Here is a 14,870-nt window from a genome sequence, read left to right as displayed (position 1 = left end):
ATAGTTAAAAGATTTAGCGAAAATAGCTAAGATACTTATAGGTCGATTTTAAAGCGTTGAGATATTATATATAATAAGAAAAATAGCTATTAAGATTATATATAAGACTAATACTACTTAGTATTAGTCTATTAATTATCTTATATTAAGAAGTAATTACTTATTTAGAAGATTTATTAGATAATAAGAAGACTTAATATAAGGGGTAGCGAGAGGAGTAGTTAAAAAAGGGGCGAAGATAATAATATTATATCGAAGTTTCTTAATGTGACGAGTTATTATATATATTAGCTACGCACTTTAATATATATTAGTTAAGATTTATATTATTTTAGCGATAAAGAATAGTATAAATATTCTCGCTAGTGCGAGTTATAGCGAGGATATTAATCTAGTAAATGAAAATTGGGTTTATAATATATATATAATCTCTATAAAAGTATCGTTTATATTTACGCTAGCGCGAGCTAATAGAAGACGCGATATAAATTATATGAGGGTTATATGCGAGAGTATATATATAACGATAGTAAAAGGAGATTAGTATATATTAGCGTAATCTCTTAGTTATTTAATATCTCTTTTACTTATAAATGACGTTTAAAATAGCGATAAAGGAGGTTGATAGCCTTTTTAGTTAAGTATATCTTTAAAGTAAAGATAAATACTTATTAGTTATAGCGAAGGGCGTAGAAATAACGATGGTTATAAGTATTTAATAACTCGTAGGGCTATGAGAGCGAAGATTTAATATTATTATTAATATATTAGTATACTTTTTATACTATCTAAAAAGTATTATAAAGTATTCTTCGAGGTATTTATTATATATAAAGTTGATTTAAATAACTTTAATCTTACTTAATTATTATCTTAATTAATATATATATTATATTATTATAATAATATATAGCTCGCTATCGCGATACTATGATAAAAATAAATAAAGATAAAATAGTAGATATAAAGAAGAATTAGATATTTACTTATAATAACGTCGATATTAATATTATTATTAAGAAGAATAAAAATTAAATTAAAAGTAAGGCTTTTATACTTATTAGCGCGACTTTCACGATTATAATAATAAGATTATTACGATTATTAAAGTAATAATAATAATAATAGCGTATGATAATAATGATAATAGTATACTGTAATGAAGTAGTAATATACTTATATTTTATTAATTAAGATAATAATATATATAGCGATATTATTGCGATTTAGTATATAAATATATTAATATATCTAAAGAGATCTTAGGATAAGAAGTTTAAATATGTTATTATAGTATATATTAATTTAGGCTATATCTAAGCTAATAATAGATAACGTATAAGAAATTAATAAGTTTATAAGTATTCAATTATAAAATGTAATAATAATAAGATTTAAAAGCTAAACCTTCTAAGAGGGGATATAATTATAAAAATAGAAGTACTTAAAGCGAACTAATAGGCTCGCTTATATTGCTTACTAGACTATAAGCTACGTAGTTAAGGCGAGTATCTAATATACTTAATAAAGTCTTAAATACTTATAAATTCCCTTTTCTCTTCTTCTTTCTTTAGTTATTAGTTTATTTAGTAACTAATCTATCTATTCTATTAACTACGCATCTAGTCCTTATAATTACATAGCTGTTACGCAGTTTCATTAAAAGAGATCTTGCTACCTCATATATATATAATAAAAGAGTAGACTATTTTCGATTTAATTATAAGTTATTCTCGATAAATTAGAACTTAAGATATTAGAATTAAGATTTATTATATCTCTATCTCTAAAAATAATAATTACTATATTTAATAATAATACTCTATCTATATCTTTTATTTTAATAAATATAAAATAAGTTAATTAATTAATTTAATAAATTAAAATTAATAATCTTAATCTAGCGTTATTAGAAAAGCTTAAAAAAGTATATAATTTAGCGTTAATAAATAATATCTTACTTTATATTATTAATAAGAATCTTATTAAGATAAAGTAATAAAAAAAAGATAAGATTAAATATAAATATACGTATTAAGATAAAGAATAATTTATAACTTTTAAATTTATTTAGAAACGATTAAATAATTTAATTAATAAGAAATTTAAGAAGTAATTTTAAAATATATATTACTTTAAACTAGCTATTTTTTAAGATATAAAGAGAGATAGAAGTTTAATTAAGAAAAAGACTACTATATCTTCTATATTAGACTTATTAATATTATTAAATCTCGCTTTATTATCTTTATTATAATAATAAACTTTATTAAAGACTTTATTATAGACTTTATTATAGACTCTATCTTAATAATAATAATAAGATAAAAGAGATAAAAGTAATAGAAGAGATAAAAGTAATAAAAGAGATAAAAGAGATAGAAGAGATAAGAAAGTAATAGAAGAAGAAGTAGTAGAAGAAGAGATAGTAGAAAAAGAGATAGTAGAAGAGAAGGTAGTAACGATTTTTTCAAGATATGATAAACCGATAAGGCTTAAAAAATAGTGATTTAGGCTCTCCGATATAGAAGCCTTAATAGTAATGAAAGATTAATACTATTATGCTAGTTTATCATATAAATTTGGTGAAAGATAGGCATTTTAGTGTTGCGTCGGAATTATCGGATTTAAGATGGCGTAAATGGGGGTATGGCGCGAATGGGGGTAAATACGATTACTGTAGGGGGGTTTAGAGGGTCTCCTCTTAATAGAATTGGTATTATGCAGTAGTAATCTTCTCAGTCACCAAGTCTTCTCAGTCTTCTCACATCCTCGGTAAGTTTTCCACTACTGGGTAGCCCCGCGCTCCAGCACATATTTTATTCCGTAGCTCGCGGGTGCCAGAAATATCCGCATACGCCAAGAAGTCTCTCCACCTTGTCAGCTGAGAGAACTCGATGATTATTCTCTTCAAGGATAAACTTTTGCGGAGCGATCTATTTGTATTGATGGGGTCCTCTAATTATCTCGCAAGAACCTTCAGCTAAAGCTCTTAATTGTGAAATTATCATCGACTTTTCAATTTTTAGATGTGCGGATATATCTGGCACCCGCGAGCGTATTAGTCGAAAAGTGCTTCCTGCGGGGTCTTTCTTGCTAGCCATATGTAGCATAGCTCGCTTGGCTGGATCCTTAGGATCCTTCCTCCATAGAAATCCATCATCCTTCTTCTACCCACACGATCCTTGCTACCTTGTTCTTTCTTAGTAGTGTAGCCATGCTGGCCTCCTATTGGCTGATTCCAACAACACCTCTAACGCCGTGAATGGCAGGGGTGCCGCAGCACGCTATATAGCCAACATTGAAGCTCAAGGAAGCTATTCGCAACACTTATTGTAGACTAAATTTGTCCAGTCGTGATTGCGATTGAGTCTAATGCAATGTCGCGCTGATCTGAGAGCAAGTGGCGACCCTCGTTGATCAAGCAATGTGCCTCGTGCCGACAGTTTACCAGCAAATGTGTCATCATGCAATTAGGCCGCAATCATTCTTCTGATCGCAGAAGCAGCTAGGTAACATTAATCAAGTGACGGAACAGCCGAACCAATTCGAATTGCTCTTTGGGGGCCGGCAATCTTGGAGCGACGGCGTGCCGTCCACTTCAGTACTTCCGCTAAAGGTAAGTACATCCAGACGTTATCTATTTCTCCGATTCCCGTTTGCGGAGACCCTCGTTCTCGGGGACCCTCGTTCTCGGGGACCCTCGTTCTAACTAAGACAAGTGAGAGCATTTATTCATAACCACCGCCCTCTCTTCAACTATGTCATTCAGTACACCACTGTTACTTCCTGAAATAGTACGTGTATCGCAGATCTATTCATTTCGCAATGGCGAGCGGTAAAGAACTCAACTCATCATGTGTGCTTGACAAGGAAGACTCACCAGGGGACCGTCTCCATTACCAGAATGGACATTTCCGAGATCCAGAGATGGAAGGTCTCACATTGTATGAGAAGAAAGCCCTGCTTGTCAACCGTGAATTGGATTCCCACGGCATGGGGAAATACCAATGGTACATCTTCTTCCTATGCGGGTTCGGCTACCTTGTAGACCTTCTTTACGCCCAAGCCTTTGGCCTCGTGGAGCCAGCGATGCGACAGGAATTTGGCTTTGGACGTTCGAAACGCTGACCTCCTCTATAAGCTCACACGCTGACGTTGCCACAGCTCAAGATTCCGGCCACATTTTCTCTTCCTTCTCAGCAGGACTGACAGCTGGGGTAAAGTCAATTCTACAAAATGGCTTTGGGGCGCAATGGCTGATCATTATAAATAGGCATTTGTCTGGGGCGTTTTGGTAGACATCATTGGTACATACGTACTCTACTTGCCCTGCCCCAAAATACTCTCTAAGTCTTGGACTAAATCTTCCTCCTAGGCCGCCAGTACGCCTTTAACCTGACAGTCTTGATCTCTTCGGTCTTCGGTTTGTGCCTTGCAGCGCCATCCACTTACAATGGAGTCCTCGTTCTCACAGCTTTCGTCGGTTTTGGTGTTGGAGGGAACATTCCGATTGATACCACAATATGTTTGGAATTCCTCCCTCAAGTATGTGTCGACCGAATCACGCCTGCTATGGTGTAATCTGACTTCCGATAGAACCGCCGCTTTCTTCTAGCTATGCTCTCAATCTTTCAGCCTCTTGGCGTAGTCATTTCATCGGGCATAGCATATGGGTTCATTCCGTTCGTACGTATTTTTGGGTCGATTCTTCTCTGAGCAGTACCCAGTTGGGGTAGCAAGATCCATTTCTAGAGCCAACGGTGCTCCTCCAAACAAGTCTCGCGATGCGGAATCCTGCCTTGGGACAGAACGGCTGACCGTCTGATCTCTAACAGTACTCTTGCGGAAACGGCGCAGATAAGAAACCACTTCCGGCTTGTAGTAGCAGTACGCTTGCTCCTGGAGCGCCTTGTTGCACGAAGGCTTCGAACGTAAGGACACTCTTCAGCTCAATACTGTCTTGTCTTCGGCATCGTATTCTGGCTCCTGAGGCTTGTTGCGGAGTCGAATAGGGCCTCATTGACTTGACTTCGTTGTCAATGCATATCTTGTGACTTCAATGGTATCTCAATTAAGCAATGCTGACTTGGACCATAGATGGGTTGGAGATACACGTTAATCTGCCTTGGGGCCATCTGCGTAACCATTTTCTTCCTACGTTTTGTTGTGTTCCGTTTCCAAGAGTCTCCAAAATTCCTACTCTATAGGGACAGGGATGACAAAGCCGTAGAGGTGCTTCAAAAGATTGCCAAATTCAATGGTCGCGAGAGCAGCATCACCCTGGAAAGTTTTGAGGCTTTGACCAACGAGCACGCATCTATGGTCAACAGAGATACTGATATGCCGATACCCAATGCGGGAATGGAGAAGCTCACGAGCACCTGGGTCGAAAATATCAAGACTGAATTGCAAAGGTGCAAGATACTATTCTCGACCTTTCCTTTGGCTCGATTGACAATTTTGGTCTGGATTACCTATATCTTTGATTATTGGGGATTCAGTATTGCGGGTGAGTAGCCGGTCTTGACGAGCTTCAAGTCCTGTTGATTTTGTCACTAATTAATGAGACATCCAGGGTCTTTCCTGCCGACCATTCTACTTCAAAAGAACAACGCCATTGACATTTCGACCGCAGAGACATATAGGAATTTCGTTATCATTTATGTCTGCGGCATACCCGGTGTTATGCTAGGTGCGCTGATGTACGTGATCCCACGAGTTGGTCGCAAATGGGTACGTATCTGAGACTTTCTGTTAAGTGTGTACCGTAGTGGAATCGCAATACCGCCTCCTTTGCCATGTGCTCATTTCTTAGCTCAAACTTGCCCGAGGTGAGGAGATGCTAATTTCCACCTAGGCTATGGTAGGATCTTCGGCCCTTATGGGCATATCGCTGTTCCTCTTCGCAACGGTCAACACCGAGGCTTCGAATATCGGACTAAATGCAATGGTACGTAAGATTTCAGAGTGATACCTTCCCATATGGTCCTGAGTGTCGACTTGCAAAATATGTTCTAGGTGCTCCTTTGTCTTCCTACACATGTTTTTGAACTCGTTCCATTGCCCTAAGGTAACAACGCTGACTTAGTAATGTGCGTAGGAATACTTTTTTCAATCCATGTTCAACGCTGTCCTCTACGGATGGACACCAGAAGTATTTCCAGCACCAATCAGAGGGACCGCGTCCGGGCTCGCTAGCTTTTGGGGTCGGCTGTTTAGTATAGTCTCACCGTTGATTGCGGCGGATTTGCTTTTGAAGAGTGTCAACGGCCCGCTTTACCTGGCGGGTTCAGGCGTTTTCGTTTCTACTATTGCCCTTGTGCTCATGCCAACAAAGTCGATGGGAGCACAGAGCTATTGAACCCTGTCTGCCCGATAGAAGAGAGGGTCTGAAGATCTGATGGTGGTGTACAAGCATTTGGATGGGCACACAGTCGCAATGCTTTATGACCCAAGAGTTGTGTCAAAGGATGGTTTATGATAAGCTGGATAGGTGGGGAGGTCAATAACGAACAATATACTGGCGTAAGCCGATACTCTTGACAAGACCTAGTTGTCTCGGTTCTAATGCTTCATCGGAGATGATTTTCACCTCCTAGATGTACTCTCACGCGCAAGTCTGCAGCTTTCAAAGCTGCCACTCGACGGGCACTGTTCAATTATTATATCTACTTGAATCCCGCAGAGCCTTAGCCTTCTAGGCCCAGCATCATTGATGGTCAGCGACTTACGCATTGATTGAGCGTACGGAAATCTAATGTCTCAAAGTTCAATGCCAATCCTATGTGTTGAAGACGCACTAGAATTGTCTGAGACCGTCCATAAGCCCATGCCGAATCCCTTTACAACGTCTTCCTTTCACAAATGCAGCCCTCTTATAGAAAGCATTCCCACACTGAATCTAAACCAATTCAGAACAGCCACGGACAGTGGCCATTTCTTTTCGGGTTTTATCGATGATTGCTGCCTTAGGAGATGGCGAAAGGTTCCAGGACGTATACAGCCTGACACTCCGGGCTTGCTTTGAAGATATTGACCACGGTAGAAAACGAACATGGACAAGACCTTTGTTCGACGACTGTATGGCAACGCAACCAAACATTCAAAATCGGATTGGCAGAGCCTTTCCCTTCTCTGAGAATTTAGGGAACCATTGCAATAGGCCATGCCCCACGACAACAGTGGTATTCACAGCAACAAGGACGCCTTTGGTGGTTGGAGCGACTCGAAACAGAGGTATCTCGTGAACTTTGAATGATTCTCAAATGGCTGATGAAATGTAGGCAGCTAAATCTTGCTGACAAAAGATCAAGGCTTGATAGGTTCGATAAGATATCTGACCATAAGGTATTAGGTAAGGTACATGACTATTAGATAAGTAGCTTACCGTTGTGTGTTTCATCTATCGATCTCCAACACTAGCCCAGTGATTGAAAGCCGACGCTAGATTACTAGAAACACCAACACGGCGTCAACAAAGTAGTGGAAGGTAATACCCAGGTACCTGGCATTTCTAACAAGCTGGTACGTAGTTCAGGTGCTCCGAGTCGACGCCGGCCAGATGTTATGGGAATGCCGTCTGTCAGTAAAGGTATATCTGTCCTTTTAAGGCGACAACAGTCGGGTCGGTAGCTCCGGCAGGATCAGAATGATTTCTGCGATCTTGGCCAACATGGAAGGCCGAGACCCGAATTTGTAGTGCGTATGTGTTCGCACAATTTTCGGTTATTGAAGATCTTGCTGCTCGCTCATTTCTGGCGGCATCCTCCTGCTCGCATCATTTGGACAGTTGGACATGCAAAGCATTTTACTGCTAGAGCCTCTCTTGCTCTCCGAGTCTCCATGCCACCATGATTCAAAGGCTCCCCACAGCACAGCGACCCATGCGACGATGGGAGATTCCCAAGAGGTTCCGCGGGGATTCCAAGTCTTGGTCTTTGACTCTGACGTCTTCGGCTAGATGTTATCACAGACCCCGCGGTCACCCAAAAAGCGTGGGGAATGGCGAATTTTAGGCCAAGTCTAGCTAAGCTTACATGAAGCGTGGAGGCTTTATAGGCTCATACGCTTGCAGGGGCCCGGACTTGGTCAAAGTTCGTCTCATCTATCAGTGGCTGCGAGGCGATGAGGGGCATAGCCTTTTGGAGCTAGCATGGCTGCAGAGTGGAACAAAGTGGAGTCTCGAACGTCGAAGAATCATTAGATAATTTAGATTGAAGACTTAGGCGGCGCAAACATGTGCATTTCTAGACAAACCCTCCGCCCAGTGCTGATGGATTGAGATGCTTGCTTACCTTAATGCTTACTTACTTATTAAACCAACACCTTTCCCGCTTAGCGTGCCTTGCTACTTGCTAGCCTCAGTCCCCTGCCCAGATGGCGGTCTCAGGATCGGCAACCCCGCCAGACCCCCAAAACTTCCTCCTACCAAATTCAACTGAAGCCTTGTGCTGACGACTTGATCTAACATATTCTTCTTCTCACCTGCTTTTCCTCGCAACAACCAGCGAATCTTTTTTCACAATCAACAGCCCGTACTCGAGCGACATTTCCTCGAGCCGTGCTTAGGGACAACCCCCATATATCCTTACATCCTTTGTGGTTAATGCTCAGCGAGGTCGACGGACGCAAACCTTTCTACTACACTCCCCTGATACATAGTATCGGCAGCATCAAATGGCGTTAGGCAGGAAGGGTCGCAATGTCGACAATACTACCCACGAACTTGACCCCAACTCCATCACCAAGGAGGAGGGCCAGTACTACGACGCGGAAAGTCATGAGGAGAAGGGAGGTCGCAAGATGAGCAGGGTAGCTGGTGTCATGGGCGGCGAGTCTGATCAAGACTCCCAGCTGGGCGTGGGAAAACAATTGGAGCTCGAGGCAACCAACTCCATAAAGTACAGAACATGCTCCTGGCAAAAGGTGATTTGATATTTTTCCATCACCTTGTTTTCCTCAAGGGACGAGGAACGTTTATGACGAGCCGCGGCAAAGACATCCGAGCAACGCAGAGACTTCCTGATATGCGCTCTTTGCCTTGAGTCACCGAGTGGGCTATATCCTAACAAATGATGACAGACTGCTGCGTTACTCTTCTCGGAGTATATCTGTCTGGCTATCATGTCATTCCCTTACTCCTACTCCGTTTTGGGTTTGGTTCCGGGTCTAATTGTCACGGTGGTTGTTGCCATGTCCGTGCTGTACACGTCCTTGATTGTTTGGTACGTCTCTTTTCTGCCCAACAGCCTGGCATAGGATTCGCGCTCATGTTCGTACCAGGGAATTCTGTCTTCGTCACCCCGAAATTCGAGACGTTTGTGATGTCGGCCAAATGCTTTACTTTGGATGGACATGGGTCTGGTACTTTACCGCCGCCATGTTCCTGCTCAATAATACCTTCATTCAGGTCAGGTTTGGGAGAAGTGACGTCGTTGGTTCTTTGCTAACAGTTTTAGGGTCTTCACGTCTTAACTGGCGCCAAATATTTGAATACCATGAGTGGTGGCGCAGTATGCACTGTTGGCTTTTCCGCAATCTGGGCTGTCCTTTCCTTCTTTTCCTCTCTTCCGAGGACGTTCGACACTCTTTCGAAGCTTGCGACCCTTTCGGCTTTTTTCACGTTCGTCTCTGTTCTTTTAGCAGCCATCTTTGCCGGGATTGAAGCTCATCCCTACGGTTACAATTCGCCAAACGGCGGCAAAGACGGCCTAATGACTGGGAACCCCATAGTCTTGGTCATTCCAGCTGCAGGGACCGGTTTCGTCAGCGGAATGAATGCTTTTTTGAACATCAGCTACACCTTCATTGGTCAAATTACGATACCGAGTTTCATAGCTGAGATGAAGGAACCCAAGGACTTTCCCAAGGCGCTTTGGGCCGTCACCATCTGCGAGATCATTGTGTTCTCTTTGACCGCATCAATCGTGTACGTCTACACCGGGACACAATACAACACAGCTCCCGCCTTTGGATCGCTTGGCAATGAGTTGTACAAAAAGGTGTCATTTTCGTTCATGATTCCAACTTTGATCTTTTTGGGTGTCCTCTACGCCTCTGTGTCTGCACGCTTCGTCTTCTTCAGGATCTTCGAGGGTACGCGCCACAAGGGAAACCATACCGTCGTTGGCTGGGCGACATGGGCCGGTATCCTGGCTTGCACTTGGATCGCCGCTTTCATCATCGCGGAGGTCATTCCGTTCTTTTCGGACTTGTTGTCATTGATGAGCTCACTCTTTGACTCGTTCTTCGGCTTCATCTTCTGGGGCACTGCCTACATGAGGATGCGGCGCGCCGACTATGGCCCTGGGTGGCTTTCGAAACGAGGTATCCGAGGGATTTCTGGCTTTATTCTGAATGTCATACTCATTTGTATCGGTCTATTCATGTTGACTGGTGGAACCTATGTGAGCATTTTCATCATTGGTATTGAAGCTTACACATACTAATCTCCGTTTAGGCTACGTGCCAGAGTATCGTGAACAATTACAAAGACGGCCTCGTCGTTGGTGGTCCTTTCACTTGCGCCAGTAACGGACTGTAGGGGAAGTTGTGCAATGAACATGAGAGGACTTCTTTGTATTCGTTTGCTTAGGACTGATGCTCTCATGTACATCTATGGGCAATATGCACGTATAAAATGTCTTCAACTCAGGCCTATATCTGATTTGAGGAGAAATGGGCCGACTGAAATAGACAAAAACTCTGTACGTTTCCATTGAGGTCTTATGGATGCACTATCCAGGCTCGTAAAGATGCACATTGAGAGAATTGCCGCTCCATAGAAAACCTTTCGTTCGGCTGACCTAGCTTTCCCCACCTCCGACATCATCTCCCCTTTCAAAACTCCAGACTGTAATTGAGCCACGCATGATGCGGCATTGAGGACGAGTGCAATCTCGCCTCACTTCACGAAGAACTCTCGGCCTTGAATACATGAAGATGATTAAGTGCGTAAGAGCCGGCAGCGGAGTGGCCAGTAAAACGTTGGAACTTGGCGGAAAGCCTGCACTATTCAGAAGCATATCTACTTCCGCTATCGTGCATGTTGACGCTACCCTGAACGCTTCTGCTTCCACTTCAAGACCAGGTGTTGCCTCATGGCTTCTTCGCCATGGCCCAGTTCTTCGAGTAAAGCCCGCGGGTCTACCTCCTCAGTGCAGACACGCTTCCAGCGGTGCCTCAACCAGTGATGGAGGCCTCAACCACACGGCCCTTCACGAGCTCCACGTCAGAAACGGGGGTAAAATGGTTCCATTTGGAGGCTATTCGATGCCAGTACAATACTCCGACCTCGGCGTAGGAGACAGCCATAAATGGACTAGGGAAAAAGCCAGCCTCTTTGACGTGGGCCACATGTAGGCTGCTTTCCCGTCTCATGCTGCTCCCTCCTTGATTGTGACATTGACATTCCCTACTCTAGGGTACAACACCGTATGTCTGGCCCAGGCGCTGCACCTTTACTCGAAAAGATTACTCCTTCATCCACAGCCTCCCTCCAGACCGACCATTCGACCCTTTCCTGCCTCTTACACCCAGCTACTGGAGGTATAGTCGACGATACCGTCATAACACGCCTTGGTCCTGAACTGTTCTATCTCGTCACCAATGCGGCGTGCAAAGCTAATGATATGGCATACCTCGAAGAACAAATTGAATCCCGTGATACAAGCCACGGTACCGTGGAATGGGAGGTACTCAATGACTGGGGTCTCGTAGCTCTGCAGGGTCCGCTAAGCGCAGATATCTTGCAGCGAGCGCTCGTGACGGCTGGGGTAGAGGATGTGGACCTCCAAGCTTTATACTTCGGGCAGTGCATACATGTCACCCTCAATCTCTCCCCAAAGCAATCGTCCGACACAGACGCTCCAATCTTGATTTCTAGAGGGGGCTACACAGGCGAAGATGGGTTCGAGATTTCGATACCGCCCGCACTCACCGTCGCATTTACGACTCACCTCTTAGAGAGTGGTGGACGCGAACGATTACGATTGGCAGGCTTAGGAGCTAGGGACAGCCTCAGACTAGAAGCAGGCATGTGTCTTTATGGGCATGATTTGGACGACAAGACTACGCCCGTCGAAGCGGGTTTGAGCTGGATTGTGCACAAAGACCGGCGGGCAAATGGAGGATTCCACGGGGATGAGACGATACTGAGGCAACTGCGACCTGTTAAGGATGGAGGCTCAGCGCCGAAGCATAGGCGAGTAGGCTTGATCGTTGAAGGGGCACCAGCAAGGGAGGGAGCAGAAATCACGAATCCCGCAAGCCCAATTTCTGCGGAAGTGGTCGGAAGGGTGACGAGTGGGTGCCCTAGTCCAACACTGGGAAAGAATATTGCAATGGGATACGTCAAAACTCCCCTCCATAAGGCCGGCACTCCGATCGAAGTCTTAGTCAGGGGAAAGAGGAGGAAGGCCGAAGTCGTAAAGATGCCTTTCGTGAAAAGCCAATACTGGAAACAGGCCGCGGGTACATCACCAGGCTAAGATGCCTGACATGAGTGGTTAGGGTAATGACGAAGGCCACTTCCAACGTGTGGGTGGAGAGAGACGCTGGAGTCTCTCGAGTTCTCGAGTTGCGTGGATTCAAGTTGCCTAACATTGATGGCGAAGGATCGTTCCAATGTCGGCCAATCCAAATCTGTCGTTCTAGCGGTGAGGATACGATATTCGGGAACTCCAATGTTAGCCTCTGGCTGCTTCTCAACTAAGCAGAACTTGGCACAGGCTTGAGAAATGACGATCCTACCTTAATATTCCCGTGGTATCTCACGCCCTGGGATGCCATTATGTCATCCTTTTGCTCAACAATTACCTTAGCATGCAGACACAGAGACAGGGTACTCTCCAGCTCATACGATGGTCATGAACTGATAAACCTCGCTAGTAACCTGTGCTTCGGAGATACAAATCTGGGGGAGGCCGTGAAGCTCTCGAAGGATTGAACACCAGCTTCGTAATAGAGAAGGTGTTTGACTCTCAGTCAGAGGCAATTTTTTTGTCGATGGTATCTTTGCTTATCTTAGTAGCCAGCACGATGTCATGAGCTATGCGCTCAGAACCCTGAATCGACGATGATTAATTCCCCCGCTTCCTCAAACAGCCCAGGTACTACCTCAAACCTTCCTACCACAGAAAACTGTCCCGATGTGCAGGATAGACTGCCATACCCTGCCAATGCCCCGCTGGCCCCTCCTGTGCTATCCCAAGTTGCTGTACAGCTGTTCCCCCCGACTCCTCAAGGTCAATTACCACCACACTGTTAGCGCCGCTCAGAATGTACATCCACTGCCTGTCGATGATGGTATCATAACCCCCAAGAGCATCAGCTTGAAAATGGATCACGCCTTTGATTGCTCCGCTGACAGGATCCAAGGCTGTGACATTTGTACGATTTGCATCCACCACGTACACGGTACCATAGTGGCGCGAATAGGCTGCCCAACATACAGCACCCTGGTTTGGAATGGTGGTGTGGTGTGTCTCCGTAACAGTCAAGTCGGAAGCGATGTTGACAATCGAGGCACCAAAGGTGGGATCCGTTATAAGAGCCGAGGTTTCGGAGCCAAGGAAGTTTATGCTATAGTCCAGGATAAGTGCTGATGGGGATGATATGATCGCATCACTGGATATCTGCCCGTTGTTGACGCCGAAGGCGTAAATGTAACCTGGGACTGCAGGAGGTCCGGGTTTGCCCTTGATTGTTACGAAGAGAGCTGATGAGCTGGGGCTAAAGAGGATCTCGGAGGCTGAGTCTGGTGGTCCGCTAGGCGGGGTGTTTGTATGAAGGTTTTTGAGCGGGCGAAGGCCGCCGACTGGGGAAAGGCCGTTTTCAATCGAAACCGTGAAGCATGCAACTCCATTCTTGGCTCCACCATTGACGACGCAGGCTGAAAAGTGTTACATCAGTGGGAGTCTTGGTGAACGACTATCGAGAGGATTACCTGTGTTGAGTTGCGCGGAGTAGGTCACAGACTGTGGAAACTCGCCTTGTGTATCGACAGGCTTGCCAACAAGCTTGGGATAGAGGGGTGCCCAAGGGGAGATTACGAACATCGACAGGGTGTGACTGCCTGAATTGACGGTGAAAAGATACTGCACAATGAGATACCACCATTAGTAATTCTGGGAATAATGTGCATGCTATTGACAGAGACATACGTTCTCAGAAACCACGACCGAGTTTTGCCCGAAGAGGCCGTCTGATCCGACAGTTGTACCAACAGGTCCGAACGGTGGGCCGACATTTAAGCCCAGCAGACCTTTGCCTCCAGTCGGGGTCAGGACGGGCGAAGACAGAGTGCCATTATAGGAGACAGCGAGTGAAAGGATGTTGTTTCCATCCGGATTATTGGACAATGTAAAAATTGCCCTTTGGAAGTCATCGTACCGACCTTGCGCAGGGAGAGTTGAAGCTAAAGCAAAGCACGTGATGAGGATGAAGAGCAGAAGCATGATGAAGGGGTCAAGGCAAATGTCGAATAATAATTAATAGAGAACCTCTTAGACCAATAGTATTTCAACTTTAGGAAAAAGAGAGAAATGACAGGTGTGAACATTGAGAAGTCTGAATGTTTGAGGGATGTTGCCTTCTTATACTGCGGCTGCAATACCTTCTCAACGGCGGCTTTATGGTGTAAATAAGAGATCATCTAGAAATACCTCAACGGACCTGCATGCGGACCTTAAGATTCCGTAATCTTCAGAACGAGATCCGTGTTATTGGACCGGGCGAGCTTGGAAGCGAGATTTTGCCGTTCCTACCTTCTACCGTGCGACTTTTACGGACATCTCGCGCGTGGAAAGGAGAGAAGTTAACGGAGCAAGGAAAAGAGGAGCATAGCAGGCTAAGGACCGGAATAAGTT

At 44.2% G+C, this 14,870-nt stretch overlaps 4 protein-coding genes across 4 annotated transcripts; 3 read left to right on the top strand and 1 right to left on the bottom strand.

Annotated features, from left to right (window-relative positions):
* Positions 1-3,828: 3,828 nt before the first annotated feature.
* On the top strand, positions 3,829-6,602 carry HO133_002826 (uncharacterized protein; the record flags this gene model as incomplete). The annotated part of the gene is made up of 13 exons (XM_037293751.1): positions 3,829-4,117; positions 4,168-4,220; positions 4,277-4,310; positions 4,379-4,426; positions 4,502-4,548; positions 4,600-4,689; positions 4,839-4,934; positions 5,101-5,512; positions 5,579-5,736; positions 5,861-5,953; positions 6,104-6,263; positions 6,497-6,528; positions 6,585-6,602. The coding sequence occupies 13 exons, from the start codon at positions 3,829-3,831 to the stop codon at positions 6,600-6,602; spliced, it is 1,530 nt and encodes a 509-aa protein (XP_037150580.1).
* Positions 6,603-8,679: 2,077 nt separating this feature from the next.
* Positions 8,680-10,546, top strand: HO133_002825 (uncharacterized protein; the record flags this gene model as incomplete). Its single annotated transcript, XM_037293750.1, has 5 exons — positions 8,680-8,928; positions 9,085-9,227; positions 9,286-9,412; positions 9,462-10,409; positions 10,463-10,546. The coding sequence occupies 5 exons, from the start codon at positions 8,680-8,682 to the stop codon at positions 10,544-10,546; spliced, it is 1,551 nt and encodes a 516-aa protein (XP_037150579.1).
* Positions 10,547-10,944: 398 nt separating this feature from the next.
* HO133_002824 (uncharacterized protein) lies at positions 10,945-12,491 on the top strand (the record flags this gene model as incomplete). The annotated part of the gene is made up of 2 exons (XM_037293749.1): positions 10,945-11,360; positions 11,426-12,491. The coding sequence occupies 2 exons, from the start codon at positions 10,945-10,947 to the stop codon at positions 12,489-12,491; spliced, it is 1,482 nt and encodes a 493-aa protein (XP_037150578.1).
* Positions 12,492-13,130: 639 nt separating this feature from the next.
* On the bottom strand, positions 13,131-14,459 carry HO133_002823 (uncharacterized protein; the record flags this gene model as incomplete). The annotated part of the gene is made up of 3 exons (XM_037293748.1): positions 13,131-13,894; positions 13,949-14,099; positions 14,166-14,459. 3 exons carry the CDS (start codon positions 14,457-14,459, stop codon positions 13,131-13,133), a joined length of 1,209 nt encoding a protein of 402 aa, XP_037150577.1.
* Between the last annotated feature and the right edge of the window lie 411 nt (positions 14,460-14,870).

This window comes from Letharia lupina (genome assembly GCF_014066315.1).
Source record: "Letharia lupina isolate WasteWater1 chromosome Unknown contig_15, whole genome shotgun sequence".
Classification (NCBI taxonomy): domain Eukaryota; kingdom Fungi; phylum Ascomycota; class Lecanoromycetes; order Lecanorales; family Parmeliaceae; genus Letharia; species Letharia lupina.
This window is presented reverse-complemented; position numbering and strand designations above follow the sequence as displayed.